The sequence below is a fragment of the Pseudorca crassidens genome, chromosome 14, assembly GCF_039906515.1.
Source record: "Pseudorca crassidens isolate mPseCra1 chromosome 14, mPseCra1.hap1, whole genome shotgun sequence".
Taxonomy (NCBI): Eukaryota; Metazoa; Chordata; class Mammalia; order Artiodactyla; family Delphinidae; genus Pseudorca; species Pseudorca crassidens.
The window spans coordinates 46,207,598-46,226,246 of record NC_090309.1 but is presented as its reverse complement, the minus strand read 5'-3'; the positions used below and the strand labels follow the sequence as shown (position 1 = coordinate 46,226,246).

Below are 18,649 nucleotides of genomic sequence, written 5' to 3'. Positions count from 1 at the left end.
AATAGAAAAGAGGATGCAGATGTCACCTTAAGAACGGCTCAAAATCGCCTGACAGATTTGGCAGTTACCTAAACGTTTAATAAAAATTTACTCACTAACCAAATACTCTCAGTCACCGAGCTAGCAGGTCTTTCATTTCAAAAGAATCATTTTGGGGGTACCAAACTATTGACATCTGGGCCAAGCCTCCGCTTTTATTTAAATACAAACACTGGCAAAGAAGCGCAGCGGTTCGTTAAATCGCAGGGACTCGTAGCTGGCATCCCTCCCGGGAAGCGAGTCTGGTTCCACCACGGGGGAGGGGCAGGGAAAGGAGACCTCGGGCGCCAGGGACCTAGCGGGCTCTTTCTTCCAGGCGTCCCGGGCTGCCCTCACTACCAGTCCCCGCCGTCTCATTTGCCGCCTTCCGACGCGTGACCCCGGCGCGCTCGCGTCCCCGGCCGGTGACAGGCGCGAGGTGCGCCGAGCGGTCCCATGTGCGCCCTCCCTCTCGCGGCCGCTGCAGTCACCGCGCCCCGAATCCAGCTCCAGCTCCTCTGCCGAGGCCTCGTCGCCGCCATGTCTACCGCCAGGCCACTCAAATCCGTGGACTACGAAGTGTTCGGGAGAGTGCAGGGTAGGGGACCCCCTAACAGTGGGAGATCAAAGAGGTGTTGGGGAGGAAGAGTAGAAAGCTTCGACAATCACACCCCATCTTAAGGACGCCCTGCCCCGTAGCGGCTAGGACTTCCGCTCGGCCATGACACAGCAGCCATGGGTGGGAAGGAGGCGAAGGGCGCATGCGCAGAAGAGCTGGGGTGGGCGGGATGGGGGCGAGGGAGGAGAGCGGAGCCGGGGAAAGACTGGGAGAAGGAGGAACAGCCGGGCGCAGGGAGTGGGCCACTTAAGGGGGTCCGGGGAGTGCAGACTGAGAGGACAAAATGAAGTGGGGGAAGGAAAGAAGAGAGGGTCTTTGAACTAGTGGTCCCCGTTACTCACCACTGAACTACTGCGCTTGACTTGAGTTTAGGATGGACACCTAAGATGGTGTTTGAGGGTTCTCTTTGTAGGAGATTATACTTTTTTTTTTCCTGTATAGCTCCTGAAAGAATTATTAAGTTGTTATCTAATTTTTGTCTCATTATAAGTTTAAATCGTTGTAGAGGATGTCATGTCTGGCTTATTGTAACTATCGTTATTTCTAACTTAAAATGTTAAATCACTGAAATTTATCCAGTGGAATATAAATATGGTAGTGATTTACTATTTGCCATCATTCATTCAAAGCAAAGCTTTTTAACAGTGGGAAATTTTGCATCATACCTTTTCCTCTTTGAATTTGATTTCCATTCCATTTTCCCCACAGAATTTTATCCTATTGTTATGCTTGAGCAGTTTCTAATTGGTCACCTACCAAACTTCTCTGCAATATGTATGTGCATATGTATGTGTATATATATACACACATACATATATTTTCTTAATTTCCTTTGACCATAAAGCTCTATTTATTTGTTTTTCTTTTGGCTTGAGTTACTATTGTGACTATTATTAGAATACACTTGATGAAAATAATATAAATACATTTAAAAGTGTGATAAACATTATTAAAATTTAAAAGGTAAATTTGTTTTGGAAATTTATTTCTTACAGGGAAAGCTGGAGGTTTCATGGAACATTGATTAAAGGGTTGAGTTATCTTTGTATTTTGGTATTCTAGAGGTTTTTACACTTTGGGGCAGTGTACCAGGATAAGAAAAAGGATGGGTGAGTGTATGCCTTTTGTAAAGAAATAGCTCTTTCTTTCAAAGGGTAACTGTGGGAAGGGAGGTAGGAAAGGAGAATCATGGCGTATTACAGGTGTCTCCTCAGACAAGTCAGTTTTAGGGGAAAAAAAAATATGGAAGTTCTAGATACAGAAATTGATTACTTAAAATTATTCATGCTTTGTACCCTTTAGAATGTCTTCGGTACACCCAGGGGTATGGTATTCTAGATTGAAAACTACCCCCAAAAGTCATTGAAACATGTATATAAAAATGAAAATGGTGGCAAAGATCATTTGACAAACTATTTGGTCTACTGGACAGAGACGGGAGTAGTTAAGGAGCGTGTGTGTGCACATGTGTGACGTTTACTGAGGGTGTACCATGTGCTGAGCATCCTACTATTATTTACTTAATCTTCATCACAATTTTGTAAGATATATGTCTTAGTACTGTTTTAACAATGATAAAATAGGTAGAGTGTCAGTAACTTGGACAAGCCGTTAGTCGACAAATGGGATTTGATCCTGCATCTCTCTAACTCTAAAACCTGCACTTTCCCATTAGATGAGGTTTTCTGATAACACATAATGTATTTCTATTAATTTTAGCTATGTAATTGCACTTTGTCCATATGGTGGTCACATGGTGTATGAAGATCAATTTGGGGCAACAGTATACATAATAGGAAAGAGAAATGTACGCTATATAAACAGTGGGGTTTAAAAATCAGCTTTAGGGGAATAACTGTTGTTTACAGTATGTTAAATGGAAGAAAGTACATGCATACTATTGATTTATCAAGGCCTAGTATGTGGGACAAATTCACAATCACATATTTGCACACATATACATCAACATTTGCTGAGAATCTAGGATGTGCCAAACTCTGTACTCATTTAATCGTCAACCCTATGACCTCAACCATTTTCCTCATTTAACAAATGGAGAATTTAAGGCATAGTGAAGTAACTTTCCCGTTACAGAGTGAGTTAAGTGGTGGCGCTGGGATTTGAACCTTGACAGTTTTATACCAGGGCCCATGCTCTTAATCAGTATATCCTACTGATCCTCCTCTCAATACCTTTTCCACCTTTATTTTGCCTTCCTCCGAACCTATGAACCGAACACATACATACACTGATGCAGGGCATTTGGACCTGGCCATCTATACACCATTCCAGATGATTCTGAGGATGTTTTTATGGTCTTTTAGGCTCCAAGGAAGTTTGACCTTGTCAGTAGGCAGTCAGCACATTCAAAACTGCAGCCTCTGACTCTCCCTCTGTTGCTTGCTGGCACTATCACCGTTGCTGTATATCAGTCTGCGTCTCTCTGTGTCTCACAGAACTGCTCACAATTTTTTAGTGGATTACCTAAGAAATAAATACAAACCACTAGCTTTTTGTCTGAGTCATAATGATAGTGTAGAAATAATTAACAATAAATGATAAAAAATTTTAATTTTATTTTAATAATGTAAAATGGAGAATAATTAAAGGGATCTTTAAAAGTGTGGAATAATAAAATCTTAGTGAATACTCACTTGTTAGAAATAACGGCTATGAAGGTAAATTTACAATGGAGGAAGCTATAATTAGGAACATTGAATATGGACAAGATATAGATTGATAAATAAAATTGTCATTAAAATATTTAAATGAAAAATATTCTTAATGAAAATTGCTTCAATGATATAAAAATTAATTTGGAAAATGATTTAACTGTCTTGTTCTGATGGAAAATTGATCAGTGAATTGAATTAGCTTGACGGAGCTTATGACAGAAAATATTTTCTAACCAAAAAACGGGGTATGCTGTTATATTTGTATTTAGAATGTTTGAATTTAAATCATCCTTGGTGCCATAATGGTAGTCAAAATGTTCTAAGGGTCAAATATACTCTGCCTTGTTCTCCAATACACACACCCTAATTTGCAAACAGATTGCATTTCAAGAACTAGTTTATAAATTGGTTGTTTGGAATTCAGGAAAATGCATTTATAGAAATAATATTACAAATAGTGGATTTATTTCTCAGACCCTTCTGCAAAGTCCACTCATAGAGCTATAGGCTTGTTGACAGAAATAATCAATAAACAATCTATAATTGGAATAGAAAAGAGTTTTATTTCAGCCAAACTGAGGACTGTAGCTGGGGAGACAGTCTCTCAGGTAATTCTGAGGAACTGCTCTGGAGAAGCATGGTTTCCAGCACAGTTTTATATCTTCTCAGAACAAAGAACATCTAACAAATCAGCGATTCATTCCTTCAAGGTTTCAAAAAAACAGATCAGCATGTACACAGGGAGCCAGTATGTCCTTGGCACCTGGGAAGAGAGTCCTATCATCAAAGAAGTACCAGCATTGGCATCCCAGAAAGGGAGGCATTTAATCTTTATTTTTAACATGGACATTCTTTACTTCTGATTAAGGTGCCCTTTTCTTTAACAGTTAAAGCAGATGTACAGTGTTTGATAAGCCACAAACAGGCTGTTTTAGTTAGGATAAAAGTCAAGTTAATTCCTGGATAAGCCAGAATGACTTTCCCATCCCTCAATATGTGAACATTTCTTCCATCAGGCTGCTGCTGCTCTCCATTGCTGCTTCCTTCCCTCTGTTTTTTTTTAATAATTTTTTTGTTTGTTTTAGTACAGTTTTAGAATTATAGAAAAGTTAGAAAGATACTATAGAGAGTTCCTGTATACTCCACATCCGGTTTCCCCTACTGTAAACATCTTACATTAGTATGGTACATTTGTCACAACTGGTGAGCCAATATTGATACATTATTTTTAACTAAAGTCCATACTTTATTCAGATTTCCTTAGTTTTTACCTAAAGTCCTCTTCTGTTCAGGATTCGTCTAGGCTATCATATTACATTGAGTCATCTTGTCCCCTTAGGCTCCTTTACACTGTGATAGTTTCTCAAACTTGCCTTGTTTTCCATGACCTTGGCAGTTTGGAGGAGTACTTTGATGCTAGATACCTTGTAGAATGCTCCCATACTGGTATTTGTCTGGTATTTTTGTTGTAAGACTGAGGTTGTGGGTTATCAGGAAGAAGACCACAGAGGTACAGTGCCATTCCCACCAGCATATCAAGGGTACATGACTTATCACTGTTGAGGTTAACCTTGATCACCTGGCTGAGATAGTGTTTGTCCACTGTTAAGTTACTCTTTTTTTCCCCTCCCTTTCCATCCTCTACTTTATCTCCATATTCTCAAGAAGCTCCATGTTTTTTTTTCCCACCAACTTCTGTTACATTACGGGCTTTGGGATGAGGGATAGGGGAGTAGGGGACTGACCTCCTGGGTTTTTAGAGCATTTGTAACTATGGCATGGCTTATAATGTTCCTATAAATGTTTAATTACAATTACATCAAGAATAATCTGAAATTTTGAAAGAGAAATTGATTAAGCTGTGTATAGATGCTCTACCAACTCTCAGGTAAATACTGACGACACTTGTAGAAATGGACTGTGGCAATCTGTTGGTTTACCTGTGCGTTAGAAATTTAACAGTTTGTTTTTGATGGGATTGACTCAGATTTAGAATGGGAGTAACTTATTAGACTACAGAAATAAATAGCGATTTTCTTTAAGATTGCTTAAAATGAAAATTAGGATAATTACTAAATAGCTTTGTCAGACACCACATAATTTAGGTGTATACATTTTTCCTTACATAGACAGGTAAGTGGAAAAGTTATGTATTAGAGGTTGAAAATTTTAGTACATTAAAGTCAAGAAATACGATTAACTCTAATTCCCTTTCTCATCTTTCTTCCTATAGCATTTCATTTGTAGTTCTGTTCTACTTCTTGTTTTTACTTCTCCAAATCCATCCTCCCTTTTTAAAAAAAATATTTATTTATTTATTTGGTTATACCGGGTCTCAGTTGTGGCACGTGGGATCTTTAGTTGTGGCATGTGGGATCTTTAGTTGTGGCATGTGGGATCTAGTTCCCTGGCCAGAGATCGAACCTGGGCCCCCTGCATTGGAAGCATGGAGTCTTGCCCACTGGACCACCAGGGAAGTCCCTCTCCTTTCAAATATAGTTATTTGTGTACACCTATCTGTGTCTCTCACTAGACAATAAGGACAGTATTGGGTGGGCCAAAAATGCCTTCGGTTTTTTAAGTAAAAATAAAAGACACATTTTTAAAATTTTTCACCAAGAACTTTATTGAACAAAGTATTCACCCTTTTGTTCCACTACCTTCTGCCATTTTTCAGGCAACTTCATGATTCCATCTTCCTAAAACTTTTTATCTTTTTGAGCAAAGAACTATTCCAGGTACCTTTTACAGTCTTCCAGGGAATTGAAAGTTTTTCCATTAAGAGAATTTTATAAAGACTGAAATAAAGGGAAATCTGAAAGTGCAATGTCTGGTGAATACGGTGGATGAATCAGAACTTCCCAGCCAAGCTGTAAAGTTTTTGCTTGGTCGTCAAAGAAACATGCGGTCTTGCATTATCCTGATGGAAGATTATGCGTTTTCTGTTATAATTCTGGACACTTTTCGTCAGGTGCCACTTTCAGTTGGTCTAATTGGGAGCAGTACTTGTTGGAATTAATCATTTCGTTTTCCAGAAGGAGCTCATGTTAGAGGACTCCCTTCCAATCCCACCATATACACAACATCACCTTCTTTGGATGAAGACCGGCCTTTGGTGTGGTTGGTGGTGGTTCATTTCGCTTGCCCCACGATCTCTTCCATTCCACATTGTTGTACAGTATCCACTTTTCATCGCCTGTCACAATTTGTTTTAAAAATGGAATGTTTTCATTACATTTAAGTAGAGAATCGCATGTGATTCTCAAGAAGGTTTTGAGGTTTGCCAGGTTTGCCTGCCATGTCAAGAAGGTTTTTTTCGCTTAACTTATGTGGAACCCAAACATCAAAGCGAATCACATAACCAAGCTGGGGCAAATGATTTTCAGTGCTTGATTTGGATATTTTGAGTGTGTCGGCTATCTCCCGCGTGGTATAACATTGATTGTTCTCAATTATTGTTTCAATTTGATCGCTATCAACTTCAACTGGTCTACAGGACTGTGGAGCATCGTCCTGCGAGAAATCTCCAGCACGAAACTTCGCAAACCACTTTTGACACGTTCGATCTGTCACAGCACCTTCTCCACACACCACACAAATCTTTTTCGGCATTTCAGTTGCGTTTTTACCTTTCTTGAAATAATAAAGCATAATATGCTAAAAATGTTGCTTTTTTTCTTTCATCTCCAATATTAAAATGGGTACACAAAAATTCACCAATTTTGATGTCTTTTTTTAAATGCTCACTGATATGACAAATGTCACATACAATCTAACAAAATTGTTTTGAATGAAGTTAAAGACAACTAAGTGCTACTAGAGCCATCTTATGCAAAAAACTGAACTAACCTTTTGGCCCACCCAATATTTTAAAGGTTAAGCTAGCTTGTTTTTATATCCCCTACAGGCTGTGCTTCTGGTGGGAACTTCCAAAGTATCTCAAATTAAATTCAAGTGTTTGGGATAGTTGGCTTAGAGAAGAAACAGTAGTATATTTGCTGTTTCGACTATTTGAAAGATGCCATGGTGTGTGGCTCCAGGGGACAGATCCTGGATGGATGTTGGAAGGTTAAAGTGAGGCAGAATTTTATTCCATAGAAGGAAGGACTTTCTAACAATTAACGATGTTTAAAGTCATTAAGGGCTGCTTTGTAAGGTAGTGACTTGATGACTTCCTGCATTCAAAATTGACACATGCAGTTTGATCCCAGGATGAAGGATTACAGGTTAATATGAAAATTTGATTTTACATGAAAGGATCCTGATGTTTAGAATTCATCATATGGTTTCTTTAAACATCAATACTTCTTTGTAGATTTAAAGTATGATTTGCTTTGCAAATATTCACCTCAGAGTTTCTCCCTGACACATCTTTTCACAAAGCAAGGTCCAGTTGCAGCTGACTGAGCCTTGATTGAGTGGCATATTTTGTTTGAGTCTCTCATAACTGAAGCGGCTGATGTCTGTCCCAGTTTCCAGAGCAGTGTGTCTGTAAAAAAAACTGCATGTGTCATATCAGCTTCCCTTCTCTTTAGCAAGCAGGGTGAAAGCAGTGTAGAGAGGCCACGGAAGCCCATGGAAGCAACTTCTCCAGTACAGGCCCTGTCCTGAGAGTGCTCAGTTCCAGTCAGTGCTATTCAACTGCAGAAAATCTGTGTTCACATTCACTTTGTTTGCTATATGGACCTCCCTCTGTTGCACAGAATGCTTCAGACTAGGGATGGGGACTCTCAGAAAGACTGAGAAAATTCCAGAGCTTTGAACAGTTAATTCCTGCATGGTTCACTGCGTCACAAAGTTAATGGGCTGGAGGTCCTGACAACTCTTGATACACATTCCTTCTAAGGCTTTAAAATATGGGTTGTGGTTGAGGGACCCAGTAAACAACACCCGTCTTCATTATGTGAGTTATTGACAAGTAAGACAATGAGTAAAGCAGAGTTTGGGGGATGTGTCTCAATCTTCAGGTAAGTAGGCTTCGTAATAATCTGTACTGCAGAATTAAACACACCAACCCAGGCACCAGCAGGGCTCCCTCAACAGAACAGAAGGGATGATTCCTTTGAATAACTAGTTCCCAGAAGGAAGAAGAGGAAGCACCTGGACTGTGTATGTTTCTCCTCCCAAACTTAACCATTAGATAAGTCACTGCATGTCCCCAAGGAGTTAGGAACAGGTAGAGAGTGGCCAGGAGTGACACACTAGTGGATATTTCTCCCCGTTAAAGGAACTATCACATGGGCAAAGAAACTTTCTCTCCCAGAAATAAACAGTGACATCTAGAGGGAGCTCAACTATTTAGTTCTGGTTGTAGTACTTCAAGATGATCTGCAGAGCAGAGTTTTTTGGTGTGGAATGATAGGAGAAGTCAGGGATGTTGTATGGAGAGCAAATTGGGGAATGACTGTCCTTGTTCTACAGACAGAGAGAGGAAGGATGACGTCACAGTCCTGTTTCCTTTTTTGTGTGTGTGACATAAAAAAAAATTGAGATCTAATTCACATAGTATTAAATTCACTCTTGTAACGTATTCAAACATACTAAATATAGTGTTTTTTACTGTATTCACAATGTTTTGCAGCTATCATCACTAATTTAGAATATTTCCATCACCCCAAAAAGAATCCCTGCCCCACAGTTCCCTTTATCAGTCATTCCCCATCCCCTACTTCCCCCATCCCTCAGGGATGTTGCTGCCAAGGTCTCTGTGATTTCCTTGGACTTTCCTTCATGGTTTCAAGATGGCTGCTATCGCTCCAATCATTACATTCACCCTACAGTCAGGAAGAGAGAGGGAACAAGGAGGAAACCCCTGGCTGAGACAGCCCCTGTCAAAGAGCTTTCTTGAAAGCTTCAACCAGTGATTTGGCTGAACCACTTGACATGGACCACCCCTTATAAGGAAGATCGATAAATATAGAAGAGCATGTTGCTGCCTCAAGTAAAATCAGAATTCTGTTAGAAAAGCAGAAGGGGAAAATGGATTTTGTGTAGGCAACTAACAGTGTCTGTCACAGATATTCATATGTTAAATACATTTAACAGCATAGTAATTACATTTGGTAGTCTTTCCCAAGTAGTGATGCAAAAGGACATACTACAGAAAGACTTTGATCTCCCTGATCTCAGTCTCAAAATATTTGGTTTATAGCCAAGACAACCTAAATTTCTGTTAAGTACATATTGAATCTTTCACATATGATTTATCTCAGTCTTATTTTTTTTTCCATTTATCACTGCTTAAAGCAATGGGCAACACTTGTATTATCTACCCAATTTGTCAAGCAGTATGAACTTAGCCTAAAATTAAGTCTCTTAAACTTAAAGGACAATCCTTTAGTTGTACTGTTTTAAGATCTGTTTAATAAATGTGTGTGTGCCCTTACCATTCATAGTTGCAAATACAGCCGCCATGTCCTGCTCTAGTCTTCTATCCCAAGTCCTCTAAGTTCTGTAAGACAACCAGTTTAACCATTTCTTTTTTCAGTTCTTATGGTTGTTAAGCCACTATTTATAAACAACATGCTCATATTAATATTTCCTGACTTGTCAACTTAGGCATTATGTAGTGACTTCTTGCTACCCTTTTTAGTATATGGTATATTATATATAAACACACACACACATACACACATCAAACTATATATTATCATTTAGATAAAGCAGTAAAGTTCTGCTAGAATCAACACAGAAGTCTTATGATTCTTTCCAGCTTTGAGTGCAGTAAATTTATCATCATCACTTTGAAATTAAACTTAAACTCTAATCAGTATGGTTGCATGTATATTTACAATGTTAATAATGAATTACTACAGGACAGTAAAACAGTTCACTTAAATACTTATCAGCTGGTTTTTCCTTCACTCATTTATTCAACAACTATGTGCCAAGCTCTGGTCTAGGTGCTGCGGACACAGTGTTGAACAAGACAGAAAAAAAAAACACAAATAAATACCTAGTAATATCATATGGTAATCGGTTATGCATATCCAGGAAACATATAAGGATGCAGTGCTGTTTTAGATAAATTGGTCAGGGACTATTTCTCTATGGAGATGACATTGGTGCAGAGACATGAATGATGAGAAGGAGCCAGCAATGAGAAGATCAGGGGGAAGAGCAGTTCAGACAGAGGGAATAGTAAATGCAAAGGCCATGAGGCAGGAATATGCTTGGCATGTTGAGGGACACAAAGGAGAAAAATTTGGCTGGAATGGAATGAGCAGACAGGAGTCCTAAGAGATGAGACAGAGCATTAGAAAGGGGCCTGGAGGCTGTGGTAACCAGAACGTATTTTATTTTGAGTGTGATAGGGAGCCACCAGAGGGTTTTAAGCTGGGAAAGGAAGTGATTTGATTTTACTTAAGGAAAGAAAACCACCTTGGCTGCTTTATGGAGACTAGACTGTAGGAGGGCAGAACTAGACATAGGGAGACTAGTGAAGGGGGCCATTGCTGTGGATTAGTTGAGAGATTATGATAACTTGGACTAGGGTGTAAAAACATTTTTACCCATTTTTCTAGAAACAGTTGAAATAGAATTAAACTATTTTTTAGCAAGTCTTGAAAATGAAGTTTGGGGCTAGAAATAATTGGTAAAATGAGTGCAATGACATGGTTTTGAATATTTAACTATGCGTGGTATCCAAATAGGTCATGATCCTGATTTGGGGACTTTGCACATGCTCTTCCATCTTTAATGTTATTCCATTCTCATCATACTAATTTTTGCTCATCATTGAAGTATCAATGTCCCGTTTTCAATAAGCCTGCCCTAAAATTACCCAAGACTGGGTGGGTCATTTGTTTGTCCTGTGAACTCCCACTTGCATCCTGGTTTATACATCTTTCAACTCATAATTGTTCTATGTTTTATTTATTTTTAAAGTTTTATTTATTATTCTTTTTTCTTTTTTCCCCAGTTTTATTGAGATATAATTGCCATACAGTACTATATAAGTTTAAGGTGTACAGCATGATTTGACTTACATCATGAAATGATTATCACAATAAGTTTAGTGACTATCCATCATCTCATATAGATACAAAATAAAAGAAAAAGGAATAAATATTTTTCCTTGTGATGAGAACTCTTATGAGTTACTCTCTTCACAACTTTCATATGTAACATAAGCATAAGTTAATTTTATTTATCATGTTGCACATCACATCCCTAGTACTTATTGATCTTATAACTGGAAGTTTGTACCTGTTGTCTTCTACATTTTAATTGCCATTTTACTTGTCTATCTTCCTCACTATACTGTAAGCTCCTAGATGGCAGGACTGTCTTATTTACTCATCTCATTCTCTGCAGAATTAGACAATGAATATTTGTTAAGTGAATAATCAGAATGTCTAAAAGTGTGCTTATTTTTTTAAAAAATATTTATTTATATATTTGGTTGCACCAGGCCTTAGTTGCAGCATGTGGGCTCCTTAGTTGTGGCATGCGAACTCTTAGTTGCTGCATGCATGTGGGACCTAGTTCACTGACCAGGGATTGAACCCAGGCCCCCTGCATAGGGAGCGCAGAGTCTTATCCACTGCACCACCAGGGAAGTCCCTAGTGTGCTTATTAAATATATGAATTGTGAGGCTTCCCTGTTGGCACAGTGGTTGAGAGTCCGCCTGCCGATGCAGGGCACACGGGTTCGTGCCCCGGTCCGGGAAGATAGCACATGCCGTGGAGCGGCTGGGCCCGTGAGCCATGGCCGCTGAGCCTGCGCGGCCGGAGCCTGTGCTCCGCATCGGGAGAGGCCACAGCAGTGAGAGGCCCGCCTACCGCAAAAAAAAAAAAATATATATATATCTATATATATATATATATGAGTTGCCTGATTCTTAGATTATGTCTGTGTGAAAAGAACATTTCATTAGCAGACTGGAGTAGGTAATTTCCTTAACCCTGCAATGTATTGGATAACTCTTTTAAAAATTCCTCAAATCCTGTCACCTTAAGCAAATGGCCTTTTTGTCATCAGTAAATAGATGGTGGAAGGGCTGCTGGGAATTCATAAATGTTGAAAGGATGTTGCTCTTCACCGGGGGTGGAGTGGGGTGGAGTATGGTGGAGTGGGCAGCTTGTTGTTAACCTCCCTTTCTGGCAGCTCCGGTGTTTCTGGCAGTAAGTAGTAAGGGTGGAGGGAGCAACCTAAGTGACAGGCTGCCTGCTCTGCTCCAGCACCAAATCCAGTTAGAGTGCAGGACAGGGTTTTTTGTCTTTTCATTGTCCATGGTTTCTTTCAAGTAGCGCTGTTGACTTGTAAAATAGCTGAGGCAATATTGACATGCAAGTACATGATTTATTACCAACACGAATTTGAACAGCATGAATGAGAAATGCATCAGACCTGCAGTACCCTACAAGATTGGAGTTTTCCCCTTTGCGATGCAATTCTTCACCTGAAATATAAATCCTTTTCAAACCTTTCCCAGACCTTCCTTTAAGGTGGAGCCAACCATTGATTCTAAACTTTAGCGGGCATAAAAATCACCTGGAGAGCGTGTTAAAATTGGATTCCAAGATGCAACCTGCACAGTTTCTGATTCTTTAATGCTGGGGAGGAGCTTGACAATTTGATTTTCTAAAAACCTCTCAGGTGATGCTGGTGCCTCTGGTTCATGGACCGGTCTGAATAGGAAAGAGCTGGACTATATGTTTCCAATTTCTGTTTACTTCAGTTGCATGTGCTTTCTTTTCTTAATGCTAACATCATTTGGGGCTGTTCACTGTTGAGAAACTCAGAGGGGAATATGCACAATAGGCCTGGACCCAAACTTTCAACTCTGCTTAGTCAGTGTCTTCTGGGATCCCCTCACTCCAGGAAAAAATGACTGCACACTTCTCCACAGTTCTGCCTGTTTTGTCTCTTCTACATGGTCTGGTTAACCTGAAGTTTCTCTTGAATTTTCTGCCCATTCCTTTTATATCTACTGACTCATGTCTTTCCCTCCATCTATATAACAGATTACCTTTCTGGTTCTTCTTCAGATCAATACTCCCCACTCATCCTTCCCTCACATTTATAGGTATCTTTTTTTTTTTTTCTGGTGCGCGGGCCTCTCACTGTTGTGGCCTCTCCTGTTGCAGAGCACAGGCTCCGGACGCGCAGGCTCAGTGGCCATGGCTCACGGGCCCAGCCGCTCTGCGGCATGTGGGATCTTCCCGGACCGGGACACGAACCCATGTCCCCTGCATTGGCAGGCGGACTCTCAACCACTGCGCCACCAGGGAAGCCCTATAGGTATCTTTTAAAATATTTTTTATAGCCCCATAAAAATTTCACTTGTGATACTATCCTGTCTTTTTTGCTCCACTACTCTTTTTTTCTTCGTATTCATTTGGTACCACAATACACTACCCTCAGGAAACAAATGATACTCCTTGTTATTACAAATCTGCTTACAAAACTACATAAAATTACCCAAGCCACGAATCTTGTCTTCTGTATCCTCTTAATCAGACTCAATTGCTGTTTGGAGAAGCAATATCTTTTGACCTCTCTGAGATTGATTTGATCTATCCCCTGTGATTTGCCTATTTTTTTCCTAATTTTTAAAAATTGAGGTATAATTTACATTCAGTAATATTCACCCTTTTTAGTATACAGTTCAATGAGTTTTGATAAATGCATACAGTCATGTAACCACCACCACTACCAGCACAACTGAGACATAAAACAGTCCAATCACCCCAAAAATTTCCCTCGTGCTCCTTTTCAGCGCCCCACTCCTTCCCACTCCCGCCCTTGGCAATCACAGATCAGTTTTCTGTCCCTGTAGTTTTGCCTTTTCCAGAAAGTGGAATTAAAATAGTAATGTTTTATTACATTTAAACTTGAATTTAGTACTTGTATTTAAAGAAGACATTCTATTTATTTATTTAATTTATTTATTTTTGGCTGCGTTTGGTCTTCGTTGCTGCACATGGGCTTTCTCTAGTTGCGGCGAGCGGGGGCTACTCTTCGTTGCAGTGTGCGGGCTTCTCATTGCCATGGCTTTTCTTGTTGCAGAGCACGGGCTGTAGGCACATGGGCTTCAGTAGTTGTGGCACGCGGGCTTCAGTAGTTGTGGCTCACGGGCTCTAGAGTGCAGGCACAGTAGTTGTGGTGTACGGGCTTAGTTGCTCCGTGGCAAGTGGGATCTTTCCAGATCAGGGCTTGAACCCGTGTCCCCTGCATTGGCAGGTGGACTTTTAACCACTGTGCCACCAGGGAAGCCCCTAAAGAAGACATTCTAAAAGCTGAGGGTGGGTAAGTTTTATGCCAGCACACTCAAATGTTCTTGTAGTAATTATTTTGTTTTATTTAGCATTTTAAAATAGAAGGAATATGCAGTTTGGCGTTTCATTATACTTTGGTTTCAGAATATTATTCTTTTTCTTCAAAAATAACCTTCCTTTTTCTCTTTTTGTTTTAAAAGAAAAGAATTTTTAAAAAACACTTTCTGAATGCATTCAGATATTAAAGGTTTTGTTCATTTCATTTACTTACTATTTAATAAACTAGATGAAAGCTAAGTCAGGAAATATATACTTTTTTTAAAGGTAGACAACCTGACATTTCTTTTCATCTTTCTCTTATACAGGTGTTTGCTTCAGGATGGTAAGTCACCAATCTGTTTATTATTTTTTGCCATCTCCCTCCCACCCCCACTGTTATTTAGTCACAGAGACAGAGCAGTTATCTACTTAGTGCTAATCTATTGCTAATTTCCTGTCCTTGACAGTGAATGAAGAAATATTTGTATTTCTTTCAAGTTACTGGTTGAGATTTTTATTAAGGATGTCTTTTAAAAGTAGTCTATTAAAAACATTACAACCTTCCTGGTTTTCCGTTAATATTTCTATGAATTTCGAAAGTACCTCTCTTGGGGTGATCCAATTAAACATTTTGATTAGGTATATTTAATACACAGTATGGGGTCTTCCACTTGTTCTGGATGGAAGAATCTCTCCAGTCAACGGTACATATCTTGAATTGCAAAATGAGAAAAGCCCATTGTTGCACAAGGAAGTGGTTCCTAGGTTTTTAAAGTTAAAACCCCTTGCTGCCTTTTAGATATTTATTTTAAAATATTTATTTTAAAATACTTTTAAAATATCAATTTTTAAAATATAGTACTCCTTTCTTAAAGTTAAACGTGGCATGTATTCTCACCTACTGTTTGAGCTGGGAATCACTAGCTAGGTCTCTGTTCCTAACCTCTAAGTGTTCTAACAGGTTCCCACAAGTCAAGTCTCTGCCTTTTGAGATAGTCGCATCCCCTGGAGTTCAGATTGTCTCCTTTTTCGCTGCTATCTGTGAAGGCGTGACATTTTCAGAACCCAGCCCTTCCAGCAATCCTAGCTATAATCATCTTGGTTTGCACTGCTTCATTTAGTTGGGGACGTGGAGTGTAGAGCTCTTGGTCACCCTGGGCTCCAAACAGGAGAAGAGCATGTTTCTAAAAAATGCTGGTATTCTGGCTCCACAAGAATTTTAGTGTGATGTAGTTAAAGTAATACAAAATAAAAATGTTTCTAGGTTTGCATGTGCTGGTAGCATAACTGAATTTGGAATCAGGAAAAGGAATTTTAAAAAACTATTACGAATAATAGGAGAAATAAATTTACTCATAGGCAATTATAACAATTGCGTGGCAAGTCCAGAGTCAACAGAGAACACTGGAATCTTTTAATCCAATTCTTTATGTTGATCATAACTGGATATTTTTGCTCAGTGATTAAGAATCTTGGAGTGATCATCATTTGAAACCCAGATTGACAGTGTAATTTAGTATTAGCCGGTTGTGAGGGCAATGCAACTGAGCTTTATGGATTCCAAAACACATCATGGAAATTGTTTTCTGAAATAATTCCCACCATCAGTTTATTTTCTCATAACGTGCTTGTCTTTACTGAATGTGGAATTTAGCACACACACAAAAAATACCATTTAAACGAAAGTTTTTGTAAATATAGGTATTACTATGGGTCAACTACACAATCTTTGGCATAGACTATATTTTAAAGTAATCAGCTTTTTTGTGACCATACCTTTTTGAATGTTAGAATCAAGTATGTTGTAAATTCAGACCTTTGATGTTGGACTTCGTCTCTCTTGTTTTCTCCTGAAACCAGTACACCGAAGATGAGGCAAGGAAAATAGGGGTGGTTGGCTGGGTGAAGAATACCAGCAAAGGCACTGTGACAGGCCAAGTGCAAGGCCCCGAAGATAAAGTCAATTCCATGTAAGTAATAAGACTAATAACACACTCATGCAACTTATGAACTTATTTCAATGTTTGGTTGTACAATAAGAATAGAATTGATGGACCAAATTTAGTTTGTAGATTATCACTAAACCAACATGCTTTTAGGCAGACCAGCAAAGAAATTTTCAGAGTTGAGAGTGGAATTTCTACGTCTAGGAATGGATTTCCCGCTTGGGCAGGCCCTCAGAAAGAGCAGTAGCATCACTCTCCAATCTGTATGAAATGGGTTCTGTTCAGTCTCCTCTAATATGAGGGAAACATCCAAGGTCAAGTGTTTCTCATCAGAAGTGGTTGTGACAGAAGCATAGTGCTTTAGGATGGTTCTTGAAGTTCTTAAAGAGCCTGCAAGGCAAAAAGTTGCCATTTCCTTTGTATTGTTTAAGTATCTTATTTATCTAATTGTAATGTTATTTTTACTGTCAATGAAAGTGTGTTTGATGAGCTGTATAGTTACCATGATATGAGTCCTTGCAGTGCAAAGGAGATCAGATTCAGTTGTAGGGAAAAAAGTGCCTTGTGTACACAGTGTCATTTTCAAAGACATTATCTTTTCAGCTTCCTAATTGCCACTGCTCTCTGTAGTCTTATTGTTTAAATAAAAATTGCTCCTATTTATCGAGCATTTGCAACATGTTAGGTAATGTGCTAAACACTTTACATGGATTGTCTCATTTAATCTTCACAACATGTCTTACGAGGTAGCTACTCATTAATACCCAATTTACTTTATTATTTGCAATTTATCTTTGTTTTCTTTACTTAATGTTTTCAGATTTCAAGAGCAACACTTTTTTACTTGTTGTAATAAGTGAAGTAATAAAACATAGAGAGGTATAAAAGCAAAGTTAGTAATCGGCCCCTCCTTTCTACTTCCTTCCCCTTTATGTAACCTGAGCCAGTGGCTTTGTGAATCCTATCCAAAGCTTTCTTTTTCACTTAAAAATACTTAATTGTACGTTTAAAATTAGGGTTTTGCATGCTTTTACTGAAATAGAATACTTCATGCATATTTTTCTGTAACTAGTATTTTTTACTTTATGGATGTTCAACAATCAAGAAATATATAAGTACCAATTCCTTATTTTTTCTAATTTCTTTATGTATAGGTACATATTTGCATTTGTGCATAAACCATACCGCAACCTGAAGAGTGGGGTCCAAAATTCAATTTCATAAAATGTGGGGTAACAGTTAATGGAAAAATTATCTTTTTCAGTAGGATGGTCACAAAATGCACAAATGAGAGGACTGTGAACAACATTATACAGAACTAATAGTTCAGTGGATGAGAAAATGCCAGATGACTATGATATAGTTTGAGATTGGGGACCACATGGAGGATGGACGCTCATGCCAATCATGTTATACCCTAATCCATGTTGTAGCAAGTTTTTGATTAATTTCCTTAACATAATCATATCATAAATTCTGCCCATTTTTCCTTTCCAACCCCTGCACACCCTTCTTCCCTGCCATGCTGCCAGTCATCTGTGTTAGCAACCTGTGTGTGTTTCCTTCCATGTTTGTCTCCATGTTTGCGTTTACACAACACACACACACACACACACTTGGGTGTACATATATTTGGGGGTTTTGTTCAATGTTTGCTTTTTAAAAATGGGATTGTGGTGTATGCACCTCTCTGCATCTCACTTTTATTTTATTTTATTTTTTTTTAATATAAATTTATTTATTTATTTATTTTTGGCTGTGTTGGGTCTTCGTTGCTGCGAGCAGGCTTTCGCTAGACCACTTTCACTGTGGCAGGCGGGGGCTACTGTTTGTTGCGGTGCGTGGTCTTCTCATTGCTGTGGCTTCTCTTGCTGTGGAGCACGGGTTCTAGGCATGTGTGCTCTGTAGTTGTGGCTCGTGGGCTTAGGTGCTCTGCAACATGTGGGATCTTCCAGACCAGGGCTCGAACCCGTGTCCCCTGCATTGGCAGACGGATTCTTAACCACTGCACCACCAGGGAAGTCCCTGCATTTCATTTTATCATTCAAAAATACATCCAGGAAAATCCCTCCAAGTCAAATGGTGTAACACTAATTCATTCTTTCTAATGGCTGCTTAATATTCTACAG

The 18,649-nt window shown here is 39.1% G+C and overlaps 1 protein-coding gene across 2 annotated transcripts in view; it reads left to right on the top strand.

Annotated features, from left to right (window-relative positions):
* Positions 1-214: 214 nt before the first annotated feature.
* Positions 215-18,649, top strand: part of ACYP2 (acylphosphatase 2) — a 175,214-nt gene continuing 156,779 nt past the window's right edge. The window contains exons 1-3 of one of the 2 annotated variants that reach the window (XM_067705058.1): positions 215-616; positions 14,901-14,917; positions 16,435-16,544. In XM_067705058.1, coding sequence (XP_067561159.1) covers positions 475-616; positions 14,901-14,917; positions 16,435-16,544 — 269 coding nt within the window. In that variant the 5' untranslated portion in view covers positions 215-474. The remainder of the gene's footprint in view (positions 617-14,900; positions 14,918-16,434; positions 16,545-18,649) is intronic. The other variant, XM_067705059.1, reaches the window with a different exon arrangement.